This window comes from Phyllobates terribilis, unplaced genomic scaffold, assembly GCF_046119375.1.
Source record: "Phyllobates terribilis strain yellow unplaced genomic scaffold, ASM4611937v1 Scaffold_1__5_contigs__length_1240528914, whole genome shotgun sequence".
Lineage (NCBI taxonomy): Eukaryota > Metazoa > Chordata > Amphibia > Anura > Dendrobatidae > Phyllobates > Phyllobates terribilis.
In genome coordinates, this window is record NW_027362761.1 from 268,732,261 (window position 1) to 268,759,421 (window position 27,161).

General features: G+C 41.3%; 1 protein-coding gene across 6 annotated transcripts in view; it reads right to left on the bottom strand.

The window, feature by feature from the left end:
• The window catches only part of SDSL (serine dehydratase like), a 156,867-nt gene that overhangs the window by 10,755 nt on the left and 118,951 nt on the right, over positions 1–27,161 (bottom strand). For 2 of the 6 annotated variants that reach the window (XM_073672255.1, XM_073672247.1), the window contains exons 2-5: positions 12,096–12,215; positions 9,711–9,887; positions 6,887–6,926; positions 6,588–6,727 (exon numbers count right to left, since the gene is read on the bottom strand). In XM_073672255.1, the coding sequence (XP_073528356.1) occupies positions 6,588–6,727; positions 6,887–6,926; positions 9,711–9,872 (342 nt within the window). In that variant the 5' untranslated portion in view covers positions 9,873–9,887; positions 12,096–12,215. Of the gene's footprint in view, positions 1–6,587; positions 6,728–6,886; positions 6,927–9,710; positions 9,888–12,095; positions 12,216–16,639; positions 16,664–25,343; positions 25,469–27,161 lie in introns of those variants that run through there. The other 4 variants (XM_073672227.1, XM_073672210.1, XM_073672218.1 and 1 more) reach the window with 3 other exon arrangements.

The window sequence follows — 27,161 nt, forward strand, 5'->3', positions numbered from 1 at the left end:
GCTGGACGAGAGCCATGACTGGGCAGTTAATTTACAGGGCTATAGTCTGTTCAGAAATGACCGTGCAAACAAGCAAGGGGGGTGTGTGTTTATATGTAAAATCATCCTTAAAACCCATCTTGCATGAGAATATATGTGAATCTAATGAAAACGTAGAGTCCCTGTGGGTGGAGATAAGGGGAGGGGGAAAAAATAATAAATTACTGATAGGGGTTTGTTAAGTCTCCAAAAATAATGGAAGCAGCAGAGAATATCCTCATAAAGCAAATAGATGAAGCAGCGACTCAAGGAGAAGTCATTATTATGGGGGACTTCAACTACCCTGAAATACATTGGGGAACAGAAACCTGTAGTTCAAGCAAAGGTAATAGGTTTTTGACAATTATGAGAGACAATTACCTTTCACAACTGGTTCAGGACCCAACAAGAAGGGGGGCACTGCTAGACCTAATATTAACCAACAGGCCAGACCGCATATCAAATATACGAGTTGGGGGTCACTTGAGTAATAGTGATTACAAAATACTAAGTTTTCATGTATCCTTTAATAAGATGAGTAGTAGAGGGGGTACAAGGACACTAAACTTCAGGAAGGCAAATTTCCAACCGTTGAGAGATGAACTTAGTGCAATAAACTGGGACGATATCCTGAGACATAAAACTACACAAAGCAAATGGGAGACATTTATTAGCATCCTGAATAGGACCTGTGCACAATATATACCCTATGGGAATAAACATGCTAGAAATAGGAGGAAACCACTATGGCTAAATGTAGCGTCGGCATCCCTGCCTCCTGCTAGGCAGGGACGCTGTTCCCCTCACCTCTCCGCTCCGTGCCCGGCGTCTTCCTCCCGCCCTGCTGGCAGCGCGCGCTGCTTCCCGGCCACGGTGCTTAGGGCGCACGCGCTCCCCCTCTCTTAAAGGGGCCGCGCGCGCCGTCCTAAGGAGTCCCCGGCCAATGGCCGGAGGACTTCACCATATATAAGGCACCTCCTCCAAAATGGAGGTGCCCGAGCAATGTTGTTGCAAAGCCTTCACTCTGCTTCAGCCCTCAGGTCCCGTTACCAGTTACCTGCCAGTCACCTGCCAGATTCCTGCCTGTTACCTGCCAGTCACCTGCCAGATTCCTGCTTGTTTCCTGCCTGATATCCGTTTACCTGCTTGCAAGCCTGCGGTCCGACGGTCTGCCTTCCGACACCTGTCAGTCTGTCTATGGACCAGCCTGCCCGCTCACCTGGGAGCGCTCATCTGCTACCTGCCTGCTAGCCTACCTGGAGGCTCCGCCGTCACTTGCCGTGACCACCTGCCTGTCCAGAGACTCTTGCCTGCTCACCTGGGAGCGCTCACCTGCTACCTGTCTGCTAGCCTACCTGGAGGCTCTGCCGTCACTTGCCGTGACCACCTGCCTGTCCAGAGACTCTTGCCTGCTCACCTGGGAGCGCTCACCTGCTACCTGTCTGCTAGCCTACCTGGAGGCTCTGCCGTCACTTGCTGTGACCACCTGCCCGTCCAGAGACTCTTGCCCGCTCACCTGGGAGCGCTCACCAGCCACCTGCCTGCTGTCCTTCTACCCAGAGACTGTCCCTGTCACTTGCCGTGACTACCTGCCCTTCTACCCAGAGACTGTCCCTGTCACTTGCCGTGACTACCTGCCCGTCTTCCCTGGGAGCCACCCGCTTCCTTACAAGGACCGCCCCCTTGTATAGTTGCTCAGAGGTTCCGCCTCCCAGACCCGTTACACTAAATAGAGCTGTAAGGGGCGCAATGACAAAAAGAAAGAATTTAGAGAACTAAAGCAAGTAGGTAGTGATGAGGCATTAAATAAATACAGAAAATGAAATAAATTCTGTAAAAACCAAATGAAGGCAGCAAAGATTGAGACAGAGAGACTCATTGCCAGAAAAAGTAAAAATAATCCCAAAATATTCTTTAACTACATAAATAGTAAAAAACTAAAAAATGATAGTGTTGGCCCCTTTAAAAATAGTCTGGGTGAAATGGTGGATGAGGATGAAGAAAAAGCCAATATGCTAAATGATTTTTTTTCAACCGTATTTACACAAGAAAATCGCATGACAGAAAACATGATTAGTGATGACAAAAATTCTTCATTAAATGTCACTTGCTTAACCCAGCAGGAAGTACGGCGGCGTCTAAAAATCACTAAAGTTGACAAATCCCCGGGCCCGGATGGGATACACCCGCGAGTACTGCAGGAATTAAGTAACGTCATAGATAGACCATTATTTTTAATCTTTAAAGATTCCATAATAACAGGGTCTGTACCACAGGACTGGCGTATAGCAAATGTGGTGCAAATATTCAAAAAGGGGACAAAAACCGAACTTGGAAATTATAGGCCAGTAAGCTTAACCTCTACTGTGGGTAAAATCCTAGAGGCTTTCCTAAGAGATGCTATACTAGAGTATCTGAAGAAGAATAACCTCATGACCCAATATCAACATGGGTTTACGAGGGACAGTTCCTGTCAAACTAATCTGATCAGCTTTTATGAGGAGGCAAGTTCCGGACTGGACCAAGGAAATGCAGTGGATGTTGTGTATATGGACTTTTCAAAAGCTTTTGATACGGTTTCACACAAAAGGTTGATACATAAAATGAGAACAATGGGGATAGGGGAAAATATATGTATGTGGGTTAAGAACTGGCTCAGTGATAGGAAACAAAGGGTGGTTATTAATAGAACACACTCAGACTGGGTCTCAGTTAACAATGGGGTACCACAGGGGTCAGTATTGGGCCCGCTTCTTTTTAACATATTTATTAATGACCTTGTAGGGGGCGTACAGAGTGTTACAGATCCGGGTGGTGGAACCTCTGTGCTGCGGTGCAAGGAGGGGCCAGAGGGGCGTGACTAAGTATCTACTCGGCCCGACCAAGGTCGCATGGCGGCTCAGTCGACTCCGTGAACCAGGGAGGAACCGAGCAGAGGGACCAGGTGCCACTCTGGGACCGACCTTGTATGAGAGCAGGTGACTCCCATGGGTCAGAAGGCAGGAACTGACCGGTACAGCAAATGAGCTCGGCAGGCAGGCTGACGGGTAGTCCGGGTAGACAAGCAGGCTGATTAGGCTGATAGTCAGGCAAGTGTTCTGGGTAGGCAAGCTGGCGGGCACAACAGGTAGCTGGCAGGTGCTTCCAGGTAGCGGTCAGGCGGGCACAACAGATAGCTGGCAGGTGCTTCCAGGTAAGCAGGCAGGCGGGCACGGCAGGTAACAGGCAGGTGCTTCCAGGTAAGCAGGCTGGCGGGCACGGCAGGTAACAGGCAGGTGCTTCCAGGTAAAGCAGGCTGGGGGGCATGGCAGGTAACAGGCAGGTGCTTCCAGGTAAGCGAGTGGGCAGAGCCCATAGACAGACTGGCGGACTGGACTGTAGACAGACTGTCGGGCTGGATAGTAGTCAGACTGGCGGACTGGACTGTAGAACAGGCTGGCAGACAGGACTAACATGCAGAGGACCTGAGGGCTGAAGCAAAGTAAGTAACACAAAGCAACAACCTTGCACGGGCACCTCCATATTGGAGGAGGTGCCTTTTATAGGGAAAGTCCTCTGGCCATTGACCAGGGACTTTTTAGGACGGCGCGCGCACCCTAAGCACAGAGCCAGGGAAGCTGCGTGCACCAGCAGCAGCTGCAAGGAGGCCGGAAGACGCCGGAGCAGAACCGTGGCGGTAAGGGAAACGGCGTCTCTGCCTGGCACACAGACTAGAATTTCAATATTTGGAGATGACACTAAACTCTGCAGGGTAATCAATACAGAGGAGGACAATTTTATATTACAGGAGGATCTATGTAAACTAGAAGCTTGGGCTGATAAATGGCAAATGAGCTTTAATGGGGATAAATGTAAGGTAATGCACTTGGGCAGAGGAAATAAAATGTATAATTATATGCTTGATTGTAACACACTGGGCAAAACTGTAACTGAAAAAGACCTGGGTGTATTGGTGGACGACAAGCTCACATTTAGTGGCCAGTGTCAGGCAGCTGCTGCAAAGGCAAATAAAATAATGGGATGCATTAAAAGAGGCATAGATGCTCATGAGGAGAACATAATTTTACCTCTATACAAGTCACTAGTGCGACCACACTTAGAATACTGTGTATAGTTCTGGTTTCCGGTGTATAAGAAAGACATAGCTGAACTAGAGCGGGTGCAGAGAAGAGTGACCAAGGTTATTAGAGGACAGGGGGGTCTGCAATACCAAGACAGGTTATTACACTTGGGGTTATTTACTTTGGAAAAACGAAGGCTTAGGGGTGATCTTATTACTATGTACAAGTAGGGGACTGTACAAAGACCTTTCTACTGATCTTTTTACTCTGAGGCCTGAGACGGGGACAAGGGGGCATATTCTACGTCTGGAGGAAAGAAGGTTTAATCATAATCACAGACGCGGATTCTTTACTGTAAGAGCAGTGAGACTATGGAACTCTTTGCCGCATGAAGTTGTAATGAGTGATTTACTACTAAAATTTAAGAAGGGCATGGATGCCTTTCTTGAAAATTATAATATTACAGGTTATATATACTAGATTCCTTGATAGGGCGTTGATCCAGGGAACTAGTCTGATTGTCATATGGAGTCAGGAAGGAATTTTTTTCCCCAATGTGGAGCTTAGTGTTTGCCACATGTTTTTTTTTTGCCTTCCTCTGGATCAACATGTTAGTCTATGGGTTGAACTAGATGGACTTAGTCTTCCTTCAACCTTAAAAACTATGTTACTATGTTACTGTAATCCATGCGATCGCTCATGCAGAGGAGCCGGGGAGAATGACTCGCTCCAGCGAGTGGGCCCCGGAGCTGCGCTCAGCAAGCGGTGTCCTGTCACTCACTGAGCTCAACCCAGCTCTGGGGCTCGATCGCTTCAGCGAGTCATTCTCCCTGGCTCCTCTGCTGAGCGGTCGCATGGATTACAGCGGGGGACACTTAGGACAGGTGAGTATATAGATTTTTTTATTTTATTCTTATTTTTAAAGTTGAAGACAGCGGGAGCAGACTACTACTCTCAACATTGTCCCCTGCTGGTGCTGATCACAGTGCCGGCAGGGGACAATGATGAGGGCAACAATCAGCACCCGGAGCTTGAGAACAGCGCTAACTGTACAGCTGGATTCCCAAGCCCCGGTACATGTCATCCTGATGCGGCACACGGGCGGCACACAGTTGTCACACGTGTGCCACACAGGTGCACATGGACACGGATATATCCGGTACGGGTTTTTTCAAAAAGACAGATTGAATCTTTGTTTGTACTCGTTTGTCACTATCAGTAGGTCATAGCGCTCTTATGCCGCTACATGATTAGAAATGCACAGAGACCCCTTCTACAATGATGGCTGTGTAATACAGGTGTCAGGATGCAATGAACAGAGATCACAAGGTGGAAACAGTCAGGGATTTATATAACTCAATTTATATACAGTAATGATTTTAATGTCATTAGTGTCAGTAACAAGGCAAATCAACAGTAGAACTAATAGCAATCTTGGAATAGCAAAGAAAGTCTTTCACTAACTAACGGTAATGTTCTTTTCACAAAGCTGGTGCGCCCAGTCGTGGGAGTCACCATGTAAGTTCTCTATCCCGATCTGGCCATAGCGGGGGTCACAAAGTTTTCCCACTAGGCTGCAAGTCTCTCTCTGATGTAGTCTATCAAAGCCCGTTGAGCCTCCCATGCACCAACCGGCCCCCTCCCAACCTGAAATCCTAGTCCAAGCCGACCCCTGTACCGTAAGTGAAAGCTAGAAGTGACGGCTCTGCTCACTCGCGCTGTTCCTCTACAATCGCATGCGTGCCTTTCCGGTCACAGTCTTCTCACAGCTCTTCTCGGCTTGACCGTCGGCGGTAGTCTCTTAGGCTTGGGGTGGACAGGACTAGGCCTCAGATCTTGACAGGCGACACCAGGTCTCGGAGACTTGACCAGCGCAGGGTGCGGATCCTGATCCTGACCAGCGTAGGCGGAACTTGCAGTTTTCCTGTGGGGGATCTGGACCTTGCCAGGCGGTGACCGACACCTGGGTGAAGCAGACTTCCTACTTAGGCCTGTCATGCTGGACTAAGCGGCGTCTCTGGAGCACGTCTGCTCTGCTCTCTGGCTTGGTGCCAAATCTGCCTGCAGTTTGGCGCGCAGGGCTTTTATATCAAGGAAGTCCTTCCTGTAGGCCACCAGATCAGGTCCAGCACCCGAAGTCACTCCGCCTGCAAATCCTCCAGCACAATTTGGTTTCACTTGATTTCTCCTGGCCAGCAGATGGCACATCCTGCAAGGGTTCTTCTGGGTATTCACTGCTTCTTATTACAGTTGTTTAGTGCATGCATCTGAGAAAAGCCATATGTACATCCAGAAAGAACAAAAATGTGTTAGTCACCAACTTGACAATAAAAGGATGTAGCACGCAATCAAGCTCGGGTTTTTGTTTGGGACTTCAATAAAGTATCCAGGTATTCTACAGTTGGTGAGTGCCACATATTTGTTCTTTCCATGCCTGTTACCATCACTCATTGTTTTGGCTCATTATTCCATTACTAGTTATTTCCATATTTCCAATTGTTTGCTCACCTTTCCAGTTACCACCACTTCTGCATTCAGCTCTTTCAGTTTATGGATGATTTTTTTAGGGGTACACTCTGGCACAATAATAGTGGCTGGCAGCCCCAGTTTACTGCAGGCATATGCTGCTGCTAATCCAGCATTCCCACCTGGATGACAGAGAAATAAAGAAACATTGACTGTACGATTGTTTAGGAACATGAAATATGAAAGAAAATTGGTTACAAAAGGAGAATATTGTAGAACATATCACAGGTATATTACTGATTTTACTATATAAGTATTTAGACATGTTAATATTGGGGTACCTGAAGAGCAGACAAATTTCTTACATCCCTTCTTTGCCAACTGCAGAAGAAAAGAAAACTTTGAAAAGAGACAACAGTGTTTCCTTTCCCAATAAATGAACAGGATATATAAACCACATGTACCTGACTATAATACCAAGCACTGGTTCATTTTTTTAGCATGTGTGGTGTATATTGCGCAGGATTTCTTTGTATCTCAAGTACTTATAGTAATAATAATATATTTAAAAAGGTTTTAAGATATCCACTTGCTGTCAGTAAACAGAATGTTTCATCAGAAAATGACCTATTGTATAAATAAAGTTTCTGTGCTACATGTCATTTTACACAAAATTTTGGCAATGCTTTTTTTCGTATCACCATTTGTATTAAAAAAACAAAATTAGTAATCTTGTAATTTTCACACTGACCACTGGGGTTATTTTAGAGTCAAGATTCCTGTCGTTATAGGACTGCAGCAGTTTTTCTGATTATCAGAGGCAGGATTACAATAACGCTTCCATACACAGCTGATAACACCGGATTCACCAAGCAGAATAGGTGATGTCACAGCTGACCCAGCTCTCCATCCCTTTACAACAGGGAAGCACAACTCCGATCCTCAAGGCCCACCAACAGTGCATGTTTCCAGGATTTCCTTAGCATTGCACAAGGTGATGGAAAGTTATCACCTGTGCAATACTAAGGAAATCCTGGAAACATGCACTGTTGGTGGGCCTTGAGGACCAGTGTTGTGCACCCCTGTTTTGCAATGATCTTTGCACTTGCTCATTAGATGCTTCAATACAAAAAGATAGGGCCTGAGTTACAGACCACGCAGCCACTATGTGGCCCATGACTCACCCACCCATCCTGGATGCAGATATACCGTCAGCTCCCTCCTCCATCATTCGCCCTCTGCATCTGAGCTCTGATATCTCAGTGCATTAATTGCGATGACGTCACTACATTATGCTCACGTGTAGTACATGGCTTCAGACCAAATGCTTCAGGGACCGAAGCAGTAGGGGAACAGGGAGAAGTAAGTATTTTTAGGACACTGTGGGGGATATTTTTTTATTTGGAGGGCTATGTGGAGGTCGTTATAATGTTTGCAGGGATATGTGGGGGGACATTATACTGTTTGGAGGGCGAGTGGGAGCCATTATACTGTGTGTGGGCCATTAAGCAGTGTGGAGGTTTGTGTTGGGGTCATCATACTGTGTGGAAGAGTGTGGGGGTCATTATACTGTATGGAAGGTCATTATACAGTGTGGAGAGTTGTGTGGGGTCCATCATGCCATCAGAATGTGTGGTATGAGGGCCATTATACTGTTTGGAGAGCCCTTTTACTGTATGGAAGGTCATTATACTGTATGGAGGGCTATTATACTGTATAGAGGGCTGTGTGGGGGTCATCATATTGTGTGGGAGCCTGTGCCATGGCTATCATACTGTGTTGGAGTCACTGTGGGGGCATCATTCTAAATTAGGGTCACTCAGGGTATCATATTTTGAGGGGATAGGGCACTGTATTGTCAGCAAACTGTGTGTGTGGAGGATACTGTGGAGGAATTCACTGTGGGGTTATACTATAGGGGCACTTCTATGGGCATCATACTTTATAGAGGCCATGAAAAGTGCATGAGAACACTAAAGAGCTTCAATAGGAGCAAAATTACTTTGTGAGGGCTGCAAGGTTGTGAGATATGCTGTTCTGTAACCCCGACAAATATTATTTATTTTTGTGTGGGGGAGGTGGGCAATTAGGACTTCTGCTATGAAGCCCCACAATTTCTATGTATGCCTCTGGGTCTGCGTCAGTTCAATGCTGCTAATGTACATTTGTTTTTTCTTGAAACATGTAGTTAGAGTCTAAAAAAACGAAGTGGCCAGTTTGCCAATTGCAAGATTTCACATTTTTATTTTTAATACAGAATGTAATATGGAAAAAATAAAAAAAACATTGCCAACATTTTTTTTAAACATTTATAAATACATTTAACAGAAAAACCTGATTTAAATAATAGAATAATATTCCCTTTAATAAGCACTTTCATTGTTTACCTCTAGTACAAAAAAATCTGCCTATGGTCATTTGATGAACATACGGAAGTATAGCTCATTACATACAGTACAAAACTCTAATAATTGTGCTATACTATTGCAAAATGGGTTGCGGCAAAACATTGTGTTTTTTGCAAGATATCAGAATTTTGCCGCAATATTGTAGTAGTCATGCCAAACAAAGTGTGAGTGCTATGTGTGAATATTTCATGAATACCTTTATTTAAATAAAACAGATGTATAACTTAAAGCCTTTTTAATTGTTTAATATTCGGTATTAATGGATATCCTTTGACAGCTGCCAAGGTTTTGTGTTAGTTCTCTGTTTAAAGGGAACCTGTCAGGCGATTCGTGCTGCCCAAACTGTGGGCAGCTTGAATAACAGCCTGGCAGCATGATTCCAACCAGGTATACTGTATATATTTTTTTTCTGAGTCGCTCCGGCCTCCTCTTTCTTGCCTCTGAAGCTGGACTAGTCTTGTCTCCAGCTATAGTCTCTGGCCGGCTCTTCCCAGCGCTGCTCCAGGTGATTGACATGTCTCTTCCTAGGTACAAGCGAGGAAGAGACCTGTCAATCATCTGAAGTGGTGCTGGAAAGATCTAGCTGGGGCAAAGCCTGACTAGTTTCATCTCCGGCTATGGTACATGGCTTGCTTTTTAAAGTATATTTTCCCTGAAACGCCGGAGCAGTTTAAATCGCCTGACAGGTTCCCTTTAAGTTGAGACTTATCAAAAAACCACACCAGAATCAGCATCTTGCAGTTTTGAATCAACTCACCTTCTGACAATAGTGTCCTATACCACGAATCTTGAAGGACCCCACTGGTTGAATGTTTTCCAGTTTCATTAGGACCTGGGTACCAGCTAGTTTGGAGAGAGCTAAACTTTCCTTCAAGGGACTAACAATGTGAAAAGGGATTTCATCTTCCGGATCCATCATTTCTGGGAAAAATATCTGTTATTAGAAAAGATGCAGAACACTGTGTAACAATATTATGGTGTATCATTGGCTCTCATCATGCAAAGGCTTAGTTATAGTCTAATTGCCATGTATACTGTGATGGCATACAACACCTATGAGAGCCAAAGCCCATATGTGCCAATGGAACACAACAAATTAATCAATATATAATACCAATAACAAAATTAGGGGCCTCACACAAACATAATTCACAAGTGGCTAAACTTTATCAATCCAAAATTCATTAAAACATACATAAAAGATATATACACTCCTGAATATTAAAAATTCAACACCAAGAAGGACAAGTCATAAGGTTATACAAATTTAGGAAGTAGCATGAGTTGCTAAGATCTGAAAATTATCACATATTCAAACACCTAGCACCATTTTGTGGCATGTGAGAGGGGCATAAAAGCCAGATTGAAAACAATATTTTAACCAAGTGAAACCTCAAAAATCAGATGAAGTCTTGTGGGATAATTGTGCTATGCCTCCTATTTGTTGACCTACCTATTATCACCACGTATTGCAAACTAAAAGGGCAGAATCCTTGAACTGAAAGAAATTGGTTTATCTCTCTGGTATGTATGAAGGCCGAGATGTCAGCATTGTTCAACGTTACGTGTCCCAGTGGTTGGGAAAACAACGACAACCTAGAATGATAGCAAGAGGTGCACAGAAGCAAGCCTCTGCATGGAAAGATCATCAGATTAGAAAAATGGCGCATAGTGATCCATTCTACACTGCAAGTGAAACTGAATATCATGTACAAAACGCTCAGCGTTACATTGATTTGGTCATGACACCAGTAGAATGGCCATTTTTCCAAGGTGTCCCAGAAGCCATTTTTAAATACAACAATGTCAGGCCACATTTTGTTCGTGCTACTGTGAGCAGCCTGTGTGGACTAAATGTACTACCATGGCCTGCAGTGTCTCCAGACTTGTCTCCCATTGAGCACATCTTGGGCATCATTAGTCAGCAATTGCTAATGGAGCGGCCAGCAGTGGATCTTGATGAGTTCCGTACCCAAGTGCATTCAGCATGGTAGAACATTCCTCAGACGAGCATTAATAACTACAATGATAGCAGCCAAGGTGTGTAAGTGCAAGTAAATCTGAGCGCTCATACTTAATAATGAATAAATGTTCTGAAAATGTTGTTTCCATTTTTTCATCATTAATATGTTTATCAATCCTGTGATTTTGATAACTCCATGACTTTTCCTTCTTGGTGTTGCAATTTCAGTGTTGTGAAGTGTATCAAGAAGGATATTAGTCATCATACCAACAAGACATGCAAAAACCACTGATCATATGGTAATAGTCTTCAAATGTAATTTATATAGTAAAATGAGATCCCCACCGATTGGTCAAAACACTGATCTCATGTCTTCTACTTAGGAAGCCAGAGCGCTTAGCCCATGCAAGAGCGCGCACACAGAGTGGTGCATGGGCTCATAGAAAGTCTGCATATCAGACCCTGTTACACATTAAAAAAGCAAAAAAGTGTAGGTGTTCTTTTAAATATCATACATTGTATTTAGCACGTGCATAGTGAATATATATACAGCAAAAGTTCAATTTATTTTCATGGATGGACCAGGGGCACATCCTACAATCGCACCAAAATATGGCCTGCTCCGCTTCATCTATTACAAGAATTGCAGTTGTATGTCACAAATGCAAGATTGCAAGATATTAGATGTCTTTTGGAGACGTTGTGTTCATGATCCTATCATAAGTCAAAAGGAAAATGTTGGGCGTAACGTGACTGATCTGTCACAAAGTTGTGGCTTCTGCTCTAATCAGAAGACATAACACAGAGGCCAAGATATCTCAGATGTATGTGTCAGTAAGCTATTCAACTAGCCAATCAAAATGTTGTCATACAACTACAAGTATGCCTCCAACTCTCATACGGCTACATCAGTCTACTCTATAGCATTGTCCTATGTATCACTTCCTCACTAGTCAGTAAAACTAAGCAGAACTAGACTTGCATGTATTGTAAGCCATGCTGTAATGCCAAATATGTGAGTATTTCAGCTTCACAACAGACATGGCAGAATACTTGCATGGTTATTACTATTTTCTCTGCTTTGTGAAAAAGATTTCCTAGAATGATTGAGTTATTATGAGAAAGTATACAACCTCTATACCCAGCCAGTCGCTAGACCCCAGCTCTCATTAACCATACCTTAGCTATTCACTGGCGCCTGTAGGACACGCTTCTTGCTTCTTACGCTGGTCAAGGTCCTGAAGGGTGTGTCGGTTTGAGCAGGGAGTGACGTTCTACGTCACAGGAATGTCTTTGTCACTTAAAAAAGAAAACAGGAATTGTTTCAAATCTGCACTAGAGAACACGTATCATAACCTTTAGATACATGTCCATATGATGGATCTATTCCATTTATTTAAAGAATAAATAATTATATCAAACCCATATTTTATTCCTGTATTATAGAGCATTGATTCTGTTATAACATAATGTATTGGGCAATACTTGTGGATATTTTAGTTTTCACAGGTCGAGGAAATTGTTGTGTCCTCTGATCTAAAAGAGCTGCATCGGCATCTCTCCTATAGAAGCTGTTGATGCAGCAAGTGTGTCATTATCGCTGTGTCATTCAGTCCTCGCATGGACTTTTGTGCGCATTTCATCCAGAAGCTGAATACTTATCTCTGTTCTGCAGAGTCAGGATCTTATGACTAACAGAAGATTGTGTAACATACAGTACTGACCTGAAAGTTATCATTCCACATGTACATTCTAGTAAAGCTGTTTTTGTACATTCTATATATCTAGAGCTACATATATATATATATATATATATATATATATATATATATATATATATATATATATATATACACTGCTCAAAAAAATAAAGGGGAACACTTAAACAACAGAATCTAACTCCAAGTAAATCAAACTTCTGTGAAATCAAACTGTCCAATTTCACATGCTGTTGTGCAAATGGAATAGACAATAGATGGAAATTATTGGCAATTATCAAGACACCCTCAATAAAGGAGTGGTTCTGCAGGTGCGGACCACAGACCACATCTCAGTACCAATGCTTTCTGGCTGATGCTTTGGTCACTTTTGAATGTTGGTTGTGCTTTGACACTCGTGGTAGCATGAGATGGACTCTACAACCCACAGAAGTTGCTCAGGTAGTGCAGCTCATCCAGGATGGCACATCAATGCGAGCTGTGGCAAGAAGGTTTGCTGTGTCTGTCAGCGTAGTGTCCAGAGGCTGGAGGCGCTACCAGGAGACAGGCCAGTACACCAGGAGACGTGGAGGGGGCCGTAGGAGGGCAACAACCCAGAAGCAGGACTGCTACCTCCGCCTTTGTGCAAGGAGGAACAGGAGGAGCACTGCCAGATCCCTGCAAAATGACCTCCAGCAGGCCACAAATGTGCATATGTCTGCACAAAAGGTTAGAAACCAACTCCATGAGGGTGGTATGAGGGCCCGACGTCCACAGATGGGGGTTGTGCTCACAGCCCAACACCGTGCAGGACGCTTGGCATTTGCCACAGAACACCAGGATTGACAAAGTCGCCACTGGTGCCCTGTGCTCTTCACAGATGAAAGCAGGGTCACACTGAGCACATGTGACAGACGTGACAGAGTCTGGAGACGCCGTGGAGAGTGATCTGCTGCCTCCAACATCCTTAAGCATGACCGGTTTGGCAGGGGGTCAGCAATGGTGTGGGGTGGCATTTCTTTGGAGGGCCGCACAGCCCTCCATGTGCTCGCCAGAGGTAGCCTGACTGCCATTAGGTACCAAGATGAGATCCTCAGACCCCTTGTAAGACCATATGCTGGTGCGGTTGGCCCTGGGTTCCTCCTAATGCAGGACAATGTCAGACCTCATGTGGCTGGAGTGTGTCAGCAGTTCCTACAAGATGAAGGCATTGAAGCTATGGACTGGCTCGCCCGTTCCCCAGACCTGAATCCGATTGAGCACATCTAGGACATCATGTCTCGCTCCATCCACCAACGTCACGTTGCACCACAGGCTGTCCAGGCGTTGGCGGATGCTTTAGTCCAGGTCTGGGAGGAGATCCCACAGGAGACCATCCACAACCTCATCAGGAGCATGACCAGGCGTTGTAGGGAGGTCATACAGGCACGTGGAGGCCACACATAATACTGATCCTCATTTTGACTTGTTTTAAGGACATTACATCAAAGTTGGATCAGCCTGTAGTGTGTTTTTCCACTTTAATTTTGGGGGTGACTCCAAATCCAGGCCTCCATTGATTAATAAATTTGATTTCCAATGATGATTTTTGTGTGATTTTGTTGTCAGCACATTGAACTTTGTACAGAACAAAGTATTCAATGAGAATATTTCATTCATTCAGATCTAGGATGTGTTATTTGAGTGTTCCCTTTATTTTTTTGAGCAGTATATATGTATGTACATATGTATATATGTACATATGTATGTACATATATGTACATATGTATATATGTACATATGTATGTACATATATGTACATATGTATATATGTACATATGTATATATGTATATCTGTTATCTATATATAGATATCTATATCCATACATAGATATAGATATCCATAGCTATGTATAGATGTACACTATTTGATACAGTCACAGTTTACTGGAACTATATTCACAGCAATGCAGGATATACCTTCATGAACACACTTTGGAACACAATAAAAACTGCTTTCCTTTAGGCAAATGCCATTGAATCTTTTAAACTGCACAACAGTATGATTACTTTCAGAAGGGGTTAAGTCTGCACCACTGTATTAATGTCATGCTGCAATTTACCATCAAATAAGAGACTACAATCTGAACAGTGGAAAAAGAATGTGTCCATGAACTAATTGTGTGATCAAATGAGCCAAAAGGAAGCCAGAGAAAAAAGATAAGCACTTACAAAGCACTTAGAGGCATTATTAGTACTATGTCTGGCACAAAAACATGTACAATGCCGAAGTGCAACGCTTAGAATATAATGTAGATATGAGCAAGTAATACGGTGCATCCAGGAATCATGTAGACATTTCACAGCCTGGGCACTTTTGGTGTTCTGCCCTTTCTCTAATTCATTTGAACAAGCTGTTGCTCCTCAATTATATCTCTTTGACATGGAGCTTTGTATGTCGGGGAATGGATGGAACAACTAAATAAAAAAAAAATGAGGGAGCGACATTTCAAAAGTTTTGACTGGCAAAATTCTAATGTTAACCCTACATTCAAAAAGGTTTGAGAACAAAGTCTGGCAACTGTAGAGCAGTGCATTTATCTTCTATAGCTGGAAAATCACATTAACAGTTAAACAGCAAGCCAAAGTCACTAGAAATCAGCCTGGCTGGATGGATCAATATTGGGCAAGTTCTATAGAGTAATTAGCTACCACCTGCTTAACTTGCATCAGGAATTACCTCAGTATCCACAATACATAACAGCAAAGAGGTATCTCTTAAAATATAACCTTTAATAATTTTTATATGTAAAATTTCTACCCTAGATATCCGATACTAGCTTTCTCATTACCCCTATTAACCTCAGGACACAAGTATGACCAATCCAGTATGTAAAATTACAGTCATTAATTTATACACATACAGTCCTGATTGTTAACAAACTTAAATTATAATTTAAAGTGTTTTTTTTTTTCGCATGTGGACATTGTTCAGGGTTCTTCATTCGTAGCTGCCCTTTCGTACCCCTGGTGTTGGCTCCCGCCCTAACAAAGGCAGTACCCAAGTGTACCTTCCAACATATCCCACAAAAAATCAGAGTGCTGTTACCACTTTCAAAAAAATCTCCCTATACATTTTTTTGAAAGTGGTAACAGCACTCTGTACCACTGGGATGAACATTCACCACTGTGAGATTCATTAAATTTCATTTTTTTTTAATCACTTGGCACTTTACTAGCACAGAGTCACTTTCACTCTTTTGCATGAGTAGTGCCTACCCAAAATGCTAAAACATACTCCCCTGATGAATTCTCCTTGAGGAGAAAGAAACGCGTTGGGAGGGATTTTTTGTGGGATATGTTGGAAGGTACACTTGGGTACTGCCCTTGTTAGGGCGGGAGCCAACACCAGGGGCAAGACAGGGCAGCTTTTTTAGTCCTTATGAAAAGATCTACTAGGATGAAAGGAGAACCCTGAACTGTGTCCACATGCGAAAAATGGGTGAGATCCACACATTATCTTTCTATTAAGCACGAAAGCACTTTAGATTATGATTCAAGTTTGTTAACAATCAGGACTGTATTTGTATAAATTAATGACTGCGATTTTACGGACATACTGGATTGGTCATACTTGTGTCCTGAGGTTAATAGGGTTAATGAGAAAGCTAGTATCAGATAGCTAGGATAGAAATTTTACATATAAAAATTATTAAAGGTTATATTTTAAGAGATACATCTTTGCTGTTATGTAAGTTCTATTGATGATCTAATCTTTTGAAATTCAAATTTGCCATATTAGGCATATTTAAAAAAAATTAATCAGCTGTGAATCTCTGATTTTTCCAAAAAATTCAATTAGCTAAGAATCTCAATACGGCAAAGACTCCAATTTCCATGGAAATGTAATGATTTGAGGTCTCACTGGATTGTATCCAACCCTTTTCAAGCTCTTTAACACAAATATAGTCTTAGTAATGTCAAAGTGACATCACAACAGAAACAGATAGTAGTCTGTTAGTAACCAACAGGCCTCTTTAGGCTCACCTAGTGAGGTGGATCATCTAAGCTTGAAGGGTGGGCACACGGACCTCAGGCATTAGTGCAGTAAGCAGGAAGGCATGTGGGAAGCGAGGCCTTGCCGCACTCAGGAATCTTGGGAGCAACAGGTTGGATGAAGTGGATCCCAGCAAGGATTGAAACAAGTTAAAGCACGGTGTGAACAGAAGTTGGAATACACCAAACAAAAGTCTTGAGGCTCAATCCTAAAACACAGGTGTATGTCCTAGTGGGTCTTAAGTAGGATTTGGGTGATAACGTCACTGAGCCACACCAGGCAATCGGCAAAACCCGACGTGGAGTACAATAGAGATCAGTGGACCGAGGTGAAGAAAATAGAACCCGGGGTACCTGGGAAAGTCAATTAACAAGCCCATTTAATGACACAATGCACTGACAGACTTTTCATGTTTTTTAAATAAAAATTGTCCTAAAATCATCCCGCTTAGTTATTTGTGATCAGACAAACCAATCACTGTTGAACGCTGACTCAAATTGATGGTGTCACTGCCGGAGGTAACATCATCCTGCTTGTGTGTGGCACACAAACATTGTGAGAAAAAAGCTACACAGTCACAGTTAAATGTCTGGATTTTGGGGAATTTTCTTTTGTATTTTTTAAAAACAATTATTCCCCCTTAACAAATAGGATGCAAATAATATTTTCTCAGATTTTCCCAAATTACCTATATGAATTGCAGTCATTGTAATTTTCCAGTCAAATAACTATTAGAGTACAATTGAAAGGTTTTTGTACAAACTGCCTATGATAACAGTATTTTTTTTAAAAAAATAAAAAACTCAAACTGCACTCAAAATGCATGTTCCAAATTATTATGCACAGCAGAGTTTTCAACCTTTTCATTTTAATAAAGAACAAAAAAATGGTCATTTTTGAAATTATAAGCATTAGCAGGTTATTACAAACTGAAATCAAACAGTTTTCAACTCAAAACTTTATTCTAGGTGATGTTACATTTGCACATAGGACCGCTTGTTTGAAAGGAGCTTCTGAACTCTCTCGTCCATTGAATTTGTCAGGTTTTGGATGGTTTCTGCTTTAATTGTTTTGCATGAGGACAGAATACCCTCCCAGAGCTGTTGCTTAGATGTGAACTGCCTCCCGCCATCATAGACACTCCTTTTGATGATGCTCCAGAGGTTCTCAATGGGGTTGAGGTCAGGGGAGCATGGGTGCCGCACCATAAGTTTGTTCCCTTTTATGCCCATAGCAGCCAGAGATGCAGATGTGTTATGTGCAGCAAAACAATTGAAGCAGAAACCATCCAAAACCTGACAAATTCAATGGATAAGAGAGTTCAGAAGCTCCTTTCGAACAAGGGGTCCTATGTGCAAATGTAACATCACCTAGAATAAAGTTTTGAGTTGAAAACTGTTTGATTTCAGTTTGTAATAACCTGCTAATGCTTATAATTTCAAAAATGACCATTTTTTTGTTCTTTATTAAAATGAAAAGGTTGAAAACTCTGCTGTGCATAATAATTTGGAACATGCATTTTGAGTGCAGTTTGAGTATTTTTATTTTTTTAAAAATATACTATTATCATAGGCAGTTTGTACAAAAACCTTCCAATTGTGCTCTAATAGTTATTTGACTGGAAAATTACAATGACTGCAATTCATATAGGTAATTTGGGAAAATCTGAGAAAATATTATTTGCATAATAATTTGGAACACAGTGTAATTGGTATAACAGATATATCTTTATTCACAGATCAAAATCAAAGCTATAATTCTTCAAAATTTAACTAATAATTGAATAATTAAGTACATATAAAAAATAAAACCAACAAAATGAATTAGTTGACAGTATGTCTTATATCTCATTGAAGCCATCATGGATAATTAATGCATTTATATCTATGCCAGAAGTCCTGGCCTATTGATTGTTCTCCTCACCATTCTCTTCTCCATTTTAAATTAAACGAAGTGGACCCAAGTTATTTTTGAGATCTTCTAGTATATACCATGCTGTAGATGTAAAGGGTTCTACCATTTTCCTTTTGTCCTCTATTGAACAGCAATTTATAATAAACGGTTTCCATTTTAGAAGGAATTTTCCTGCCTGCTTCTCTTTATTACATAGGGCGTCTTGTTGTTCTACCTCCATATAATGCTTCATTTGTGCTATTAGTTCCGTAATGGGGGGATATTGGGATCTAGCCAATGTTTTAGGAGCTGTTTTTTCGCCAATATAAGCCAGGTATGTAGTAGCTTGGGGGGACTCCCTATTAATTTGTTAGGGTTGTTTATGTTAGTCCAAACATGCAACAGGGCTAGACAAGGAGAAAGGACATATCCTGGTCCCCATGTGGTGTTAATCATGTCAGCTACCTGGTCCCTATAGGAAACCGATGCAGGACAGGACCAAAGGCAGTATAGGAGGTCAGAGTGTGGATATTGGCACTTGGGACACGCAATTAGTCTATTCGAAAGTGGGTCTTTTTTTGGTAGATTAAAAGTGTATATCGCACCATGCATGATTTTGAACTGAGTTTCCCTCCACGACTCATTTATAATATGAGAAAGCAAGCAAAGATGTCTCCAGCAGGACCAGGGTTGTATATATCTTGTTAAAACTTCACTTTTAATTTCAAATTGTAAAAGCCAAGGATGAGTTACAAAATGAGCAATATAGCGGCTCTTAGGTACAGCACATTCCAACGCGTTTCGGCTAAACCTTATTCATGGAATAATCAATTTAACAAGATATATACAACCCTGGTCCTGCTGGAGACATCTTTGCTTGCTTTCTCGTTACTTGAACCTTGGTAGCCCATGACCTGGGCGTCTCCGCTGCAAGACTTCGTTGGGACTGGATGAGTCTGGCTATTACATGGTGAGCTGACATACGTTTTCCCTTTCCCTTTCCCCTTGTTTTTTCATTTATAATATGTTTCTTGAATATCCTCCAACCCATTCTAATCTTCTCGGGGATATCTACATCAAATTGTTGTTTCCAGTACTTAAAAAAGGTATCTGGGTGTGTTTCCACAAGGTTAGGTTTCATTGATGAATATAGTGTAGATATTGAGGGGGTACCCATTGGAGATGACAAGATATTATCCAGCTCATTTCGGGAAGTTTCAAAGGTAACATCTCTTAAGTTAGCCATGACGGAGACTTTGATCTGTTCATATTGGAAAGAGTGCTGTGGGGGTAGTTCATATTTTCCCAAAGTTTCTGCACATGTTAGCCATCTCTGTTCAATTGGGTGAAGAAGGTGAGATATGTTCACAACACCAGCTTGTTGCCATTTTATAAAGAAATTATTCTCACTACCTTGGGGGAATTCTGGGTTGTGCCATACTGGCAGGTGTTTTGAGATTCTGAATGAAAGGCGATATTTTTTCCTGACTACTTTCCATATAGAGATAGTATCTCTAAAGATCACTGATTTCTTGATTACTAAGAGTAGCTAGGTAAATTGTGAGTGGAGGAGCGCTGTTAAGTTATAGGGGGATGCATAGTCCAAATCTAGCAAGTAGTCTGAATATGTATGTCTTTTATGAAGCCAATCTATTATATATCGAAAAAGGCAAGCTAGGTTGTAATTTCTAATGCATGGAAAGTTGATACTTCCCCCTTCCTTGAAGGCTATGAGTTTATTCATACTAATTCTAGGACATTTTCCCTTCCAGATGAACTGACTAAAACTCTAATAAGTATAATAACGTCTGAGTGTTTTAAAAGTAATGGTAAGGTTTGTAGATGATACATGAGCTTTGCCGTACTTATCATCTTCACCAAGTGTGCCCTAACCATAAAGGATAAAGGTAGATCTTGCCAGGCCTTTAGCTAATTAATAATTTTCTTAATAAGGGGGGGATAGTTTAGAGTGTATAAAGAAGAGGGCGAGCGACCTATCTTGATACCCAAGTATGTAATATGTGAGGGGGCTAACGTTATGCCACCGAAAGATCCACTCGGGAATCATTTATTTCTCTCTCGGTTAGGGAGAGTATTTCTCATTTTATGACATTTATTTTAAACCCGGAGTAAGTGCCAAAGTTTTTAAGTAGTTCGAGAACTTTAGGCAAATGCTGAATGGGATCAGACATAAATAAGATGACGTCGTCAGCAAAAAAGGCTGTCTGTATTGATCTCCTTGTGAACTGTACGCCCGAAAAGGTGTATAGATCGGATAATATGCGAACTAAGGGTTCCAGAGTTAAATTGAACAGGAGGGGGGACAATGGACAGCCTTGTCTCGTTCCTTTTTCGAGGGGAAAGGGAGTGGACAGAAAGTCTGGAGTGTAAACCTGAAACTTTGGAGATGCATATAGATTACGTATGTAGTTAACCGCTTCCCGACCGCCCACTGTAGATAAACGTCGGCGCTTGCTGGGCTCTGTGCAGCGCCGACGTTTAAAAACTGGGGGGTCCTGAGCGCTGCGGGTGCGGTGCAGAGCGATAGCTCTGACAGGGAACATCATCGGGACCTGATTGTATCAGGTCCCAGTGATGTTAACCCTTTGCTGTCTTCTATATGCCACGATCTATAGTGATCGCGGCATATAGAAGACAGTAAGAGGAGAGGGGGTCGTATACTTACCTCTCCGACAACCCCTGATACCTTCCAGGACCTGGCGTTGCTATGGCAGCTGGAGGTCACATGACCGCCTCCAGATCTGCCATATATGGTGTCCTGCTGGGCTCAGCCTGCAGCTGAAGCCTGGCAGGACACACTGACTGTGAAACAGTCAGCAAAGATCTCATGTAATGTAATACATGTCTATTACATTACATGAGATCAGTGATCAGAAAAATAAAAATTAATGTCCCATACAGGAACTAAGTAAAAATGTAAAAAAAAGTCAAAAAAATGTTTTCAAACTACTAAAAAAAATTCACAAAATAAATAAAAATAAATAAAATATCAAACCGATAAATCCGTATATTTATGCAAAAACAAAAAAAGTGCACATATTTGGTATCGCTGCGTCCGAAACAACCCGAGCTATAAAACTGTCACACTAATTAACTCCTTCTGTGCACACCGTAATAAAAATAAATAAAAAACGGAGCAAAAAACTTTTTCCTCATATCGCCAAACAAAAAGTGGAAAAAAATGCGATCAAAAAACAAAATAGAAATAAAAATGGTACTGCTGAAAACGTCATCTTGTTCCGCAAAAAAAAAGCCGCCATACAGCTCCATCAGCCGAAAAATAAAAAAGTTATACCTCTCAGAATAAAGCAATGCAAAAAAATATTTTTTCTATAAAATTGTTTCATTGTGTAAAAGCGCCAAAACATAAAAAAATATACAGTAAGTGTAGTATCGCTGTAAACGTACTGACCCGAAGAATAATGCTGCCTTATCACTTTTACCACATGCAGAACGGCATAAAAAAACCTCAAAAAACAATTCCTGAATTGTTGTTTTTTGTTAATTTTACCTCCCAAAAAACGGAATAGAAATCGATCAAAAAATGTCACGTACCCACAAATGGTACCAATAAAAATGTCAACTCGTCCCGCAAAAAACAAGCCATCACATCACTCTGTCGGCCGAAATATGGAAAAATTATAGCTCTCAAAATATGGCGATGCAAAAACTAGATTTTGCAACAAAAAGCGTCTTTTAGTGTGTGACAGCTGTCAGTCATAAAAACCCGATATAAATCTGGTATCTCTGTAATCGCACCGACCCGAAGAATAAAGTAATCTCATCACTTATACCGCACGAGAAACGGCGTAAAAAATAAATAAAACCAATTCTTCACCTGCTACTGATTTGTTTATTATGTCTCACAATGTGCTCACCACACATCTAGATAAGTTCCCTAAGGGGTCTAGTTTACAAAATAGTGTCACTTGTGGGGGGTTTCCACTGTTTAGGCACATTAGGGGCTCCCCAAATGCGACATGGCGTCCGCTAATTATTCAAACAAATTTTACATTCAAAAGTCAAATGGCGCTCCTTCCCTTCCGAACCCTGCAGTGTACCCAAAGAGTGGTTTTCCCCCACATATGGGGTATCGGCATACTCAGGAGAAATTGCACAGCAAACTTAATGGTGCAATTTCTCCTGTTATCCTTATGATAATGCAAAATTAGGGGATGAAAAACATTTTTTGTGGGAAAAATGTGAAAATTTTATTTTTATGGCTCAATATTATAAACTTCTATGAAGCACCTGGGGGTGCAAGGTGCTCACCACACATCTAGATAAGTTCCCTAAGGGGTCTAGTTTCCAAAATGGTGTCACTTGTGGGGGGTTTCCAAATGCAACATGGCGTCCGCTAATTATTCCAGCAAATTTTACATTCAAAAAGTCAAATGGCGCTCCTTCCCTTCCAAACCCTGCCGTGCGCCCAAACAGTGGTTTTCTCCCACATATGGGGTATCAGCGCACTCAAGAGAAATTGCACAAAAAAATTTTGGGGTCCATTTTTTCCTGCTACCCCTGCGAAAATAAAAAAAATTGGGTCTAAAGTAACATTTTTGGTGAAAAAAGTTAAATGTTAATTTTTTTCATCCACATTTCAAAAATTCCTGTGAAGCACCTGAAGGGTTAATAAAGTTCTTGAATGTGGTTTTGAGCACCTTGAGGGGTTCAGTTTTTTGAATGGTGTCATTTTTGGGTATTTTCTGTGATAAAGACCCTTCAAAGTGACTTCAAATATGATGTGGTCCCTAAAAAAATGTTTTTGTAAATTTTGTTGGAAAAATGAGAAATCGCTGGTCAACTTTTAACCCTTATAGCTCCCTAACAAAAAAAAATTTTGGTTCCAAAATTGTGCTGATGTAAAGTAGACATGTGGGAAATGTTATTTATTAACTATTTTGTGTGACATATCTCTCTGATTTAAGGGCATGAAAATTCAAAGTTTCAAAATTGCAAAATTTTCAACATTTTCGCCAAATTTCTGATTTTTTCACAAATAAATGCAAGTGATATCGAAGAAATTTTACCACAATATGAAGTACAATATGTCACGAAAAAACAATCTCAGAATCAGGGGGATCCGTTGAAGCGTTCCAGAGTAATTACTTCATAAAGTGACAGTGGTCAGAATTGAAAAAATTGGCCCGGTCACGAAGGCAAAAACAGGCTCTGGTGCGAAGTGGTTAAAGAAGGGGTCTGTTAATGGCATTTTTGTTAGTACCTTATATAGCCATTCCCAATTTATGTTGTCAAAGGCCTTTTCCGCGTCTAATGAGATGATTGCTGGGGATTTTTTTAAGTTAGATGAGGTGTGGATTCTATCTAGAACCAAGAGTACTTTTCTTATATTCAAAGTAGCCGAGCGGCCCTTAATAAAACCCACTTGAGCAGGAGATATCTGGTTGGGCAATATGGAGGCCAGTCTATCGGTCATTATTTTGGACATGATTTTGATATCCGAATTTATGAGAGAAATTGGCCTATATGAACTGGAGGACAAAGGGTCTTTATCTGGCTTTAATAATAGTTTAATATATGCCATGTTTGCGGAAGGAAAAATGGGATCACCTTGAGATATTTTATTAGAGATCGGCACCAACATTGGGGAGACTTCCACCACAAGCGATGTAAAGAATTCGTTAGTATAGACATTAGGGCTGGGGGCTTTGTTTAGACTCAAGTTTTTAATTGTATTGGTGACCTCCTCTGCGGATATAGGTTTATTCAACATGCACTTTTGTTCCTCTGAGAAGGTGGGCAGCTTAACCATGTCCAGGAATGTAACTGTGGAGGAGGGGGTTTGTTTTGGGTTTTTGTATAGGTCTTTATAAAAAGAGCCTAAGATGTCATTTATTGTTTTAGGGTTGGTGTGAATATCTCCTTTTGAGTTTCTTAGCTGGAATATTCCTTGTCCTCATTCCTTTAGCTAAATTAGCCAGCATCCGTCCTGGCTTATTTCCCAATCTATAGAAGTAGGTTTCTGATTTAGAAAGATAAAATTTTTCTCTTAAATCTGCATAGAGATTAAATTCTGTTTGTTTTTTGACCAATGTTCCTTATTTATTTGTTAATATTTTTATCAGTGAAAATTACTGATGAAACACTGAGGCTAAAAATGGACACACTGTCCAAAAACTGATGAACCTCGGAAGCAAATCACTGATAAATAATGGTCCGTCTTTTCATGTACGAATAAAATCATGAACATCTGAATGCAGAATGTCTGAATGCAGAAACCATGAGACAGAGATCTGTTATGCAGAACCTATAGGCGTTTATGAGCCCATACTATATGTCCTGATTCATGTAGAGGCATACACATTTTTCTGAAAAATTCATATGGAAAGTGACAAAAATACATATTTTATTGGCTTTCATACTACAGAGCTATTCTCCCTTAGAAACATTGCTCCTATGGCAGACTATAGCTATAACACAGTTTCAATGTACAGTGGCAAACAGAGTGCTATAAATGCTATTTTTAACTTCATACGGGTATATGTTTTATTGACCTCATTTTACATTTAACCACGTGCATACATGTAGACTTCCACTAGGGGGTACTGTAACAAGCAATCCCAGAGTTATATAACATTTCAGCAATAATTTGAAGCAGAAAGATAACTAGTCCCCAGCCAGCGTGCACATAGTGATTGATTATACAGTTCTAATGCATATCTACTTTTATGTTGGTGTTAAAGGGGTTGCCCACTACTAGGACAACCACTTCTTAAACTAAATGTTCGGCCCCGATAAAATAATGAAGTCTATACTCACCTCCTGTGCCGGCTCTGTTGGAGCGGTGTCAGCACTCGCAGTCTCCGGGCTGTGATGCAGTGGAATGATACTTAATGCCCGGTGTCCAATCAGCGCTGGCATCATTGTCCCCACCTTCGGACAAACTGGACATGAAAAGGAAGTCCAGGATCAGTTGTAGCTATAGTAGGACTTTTTAATAGACAGCATTGGCTATTCCCTCGTTAATACATCATCTGTCAAGCAGGTAAAAGGTCTGATTCCAGGTGTGGCATTTTATTTATATAAAAGTTAATTTGTCCAATTACTTTTGAGACCCTGAGATGAGGAGGCTTTGTATAAAAATGGTTGCAATTACTAAACGTTTCACATCATATTTTTGGTCAACCGCTTTGATTAAACCTGGAAGTTTACATTTCAATTGCATCTCAGTTGTTTCATTTTAAATAAAAAATAGTGGCATGCAGAGCCCAAATCACGAAGATTCAGTCACTGTCCAAATATCTCTGGACTATACATGCTTATGTTAAAAAGTTTACTTATAGCAAGAAAATATAAGATTCAAACTAAATGTCAAATAGATCTGGATTACAAATAAATCAAAGATTACATTACGTACTGTACCAAAGTACTGTACCAAAAATTTTTAAATTTATCAAAATTTTAAATGACTCTAAAAGCCTTAAATACGTTTGATGTGATGCAGACCCTGTGAATCTGTTCTGGCATTGTCTCAAATTACACAGGTACTGGATGAAAGTAATACATCATCTTGGGTATATTTTGGTGGTGATATTACAGGGGATGTGTTGTGCATCCTTGTACAATCCCAATTCCCAAAAAATTGGGACGCTGTGAAATATAAAGAAAATAAGAATGAAATTATTCAGAAATCCAAGTGAGCGAACTAGTGGCGTCAAGTGCGGCAGCACAAGCTTCCCTATTGATGCCCTGCAGCAATCCGATCACATAATGTAGCACAGCCAATTCAGGGGGGCTATCACAGGCAGTAAAAAACATAGGGGCTGGCAAAAGAACGTCATTTTATGTCTGTAATGTGTAAGGATAGAAGCTCAGAGCACCCAGCATATGGATGGAATAGGGCTTATTGTGATTGTGGTATAGTAATTCAGTGCTAATGTACCAAATTTAAAATGGGAGTCGCAGTTTCAGCCTGTGAATAGAAATTAAAGCTTCAAGTAATATACAGTTAACTCTTGTAGCTGTCTCATCATCACCACCACTCAGTGTGGGACTGTGAATTACTAAACTAACGCCCTTTGAAGAGGTGACAGAACATGTCAGCAGAGACTTGTGCAATAAGACGTAACCCTACTAATATTTGTCCTGAAAAAAACATTCACTAGCATGCAAGTGGGGAGTGAGGAAGAACACTAATTTACACATTTCCAGCCCTGTGTTTGTTGGAGACCCTCAAGGTCCATGTTGCATGCTGCAGGATTTCGAGGAGAAGCAACAGCATGCTGATGTGTAGAAGGACCTAGACTTGGTGCAGGCAGGGAACGAGGCAGACAGTCAGAAAATAACGATAAGTTCAACTCTGGCCATAACAAGCAACCGTTACAGTAGGGTTACAACAATGATCCAATGGGGTTCTCAATCGGGCTGGCAGGCATGACAAACTATAGCTTGCAATGCTTGTGGGAGGACATGGTTATTATTAACATGAAGCAAAGTAATGACTATTGGATCACCATTCTTTTAGACCCTTGCTGATAAAGCTAAATGGGGGAATTTTTTCTAGCTTCCAAAAGAAAGTGCAAATTGGCTCTGTTACCTGAAAGATTTCATCTAGCAAACGCCTGTTCCCTGCACGAC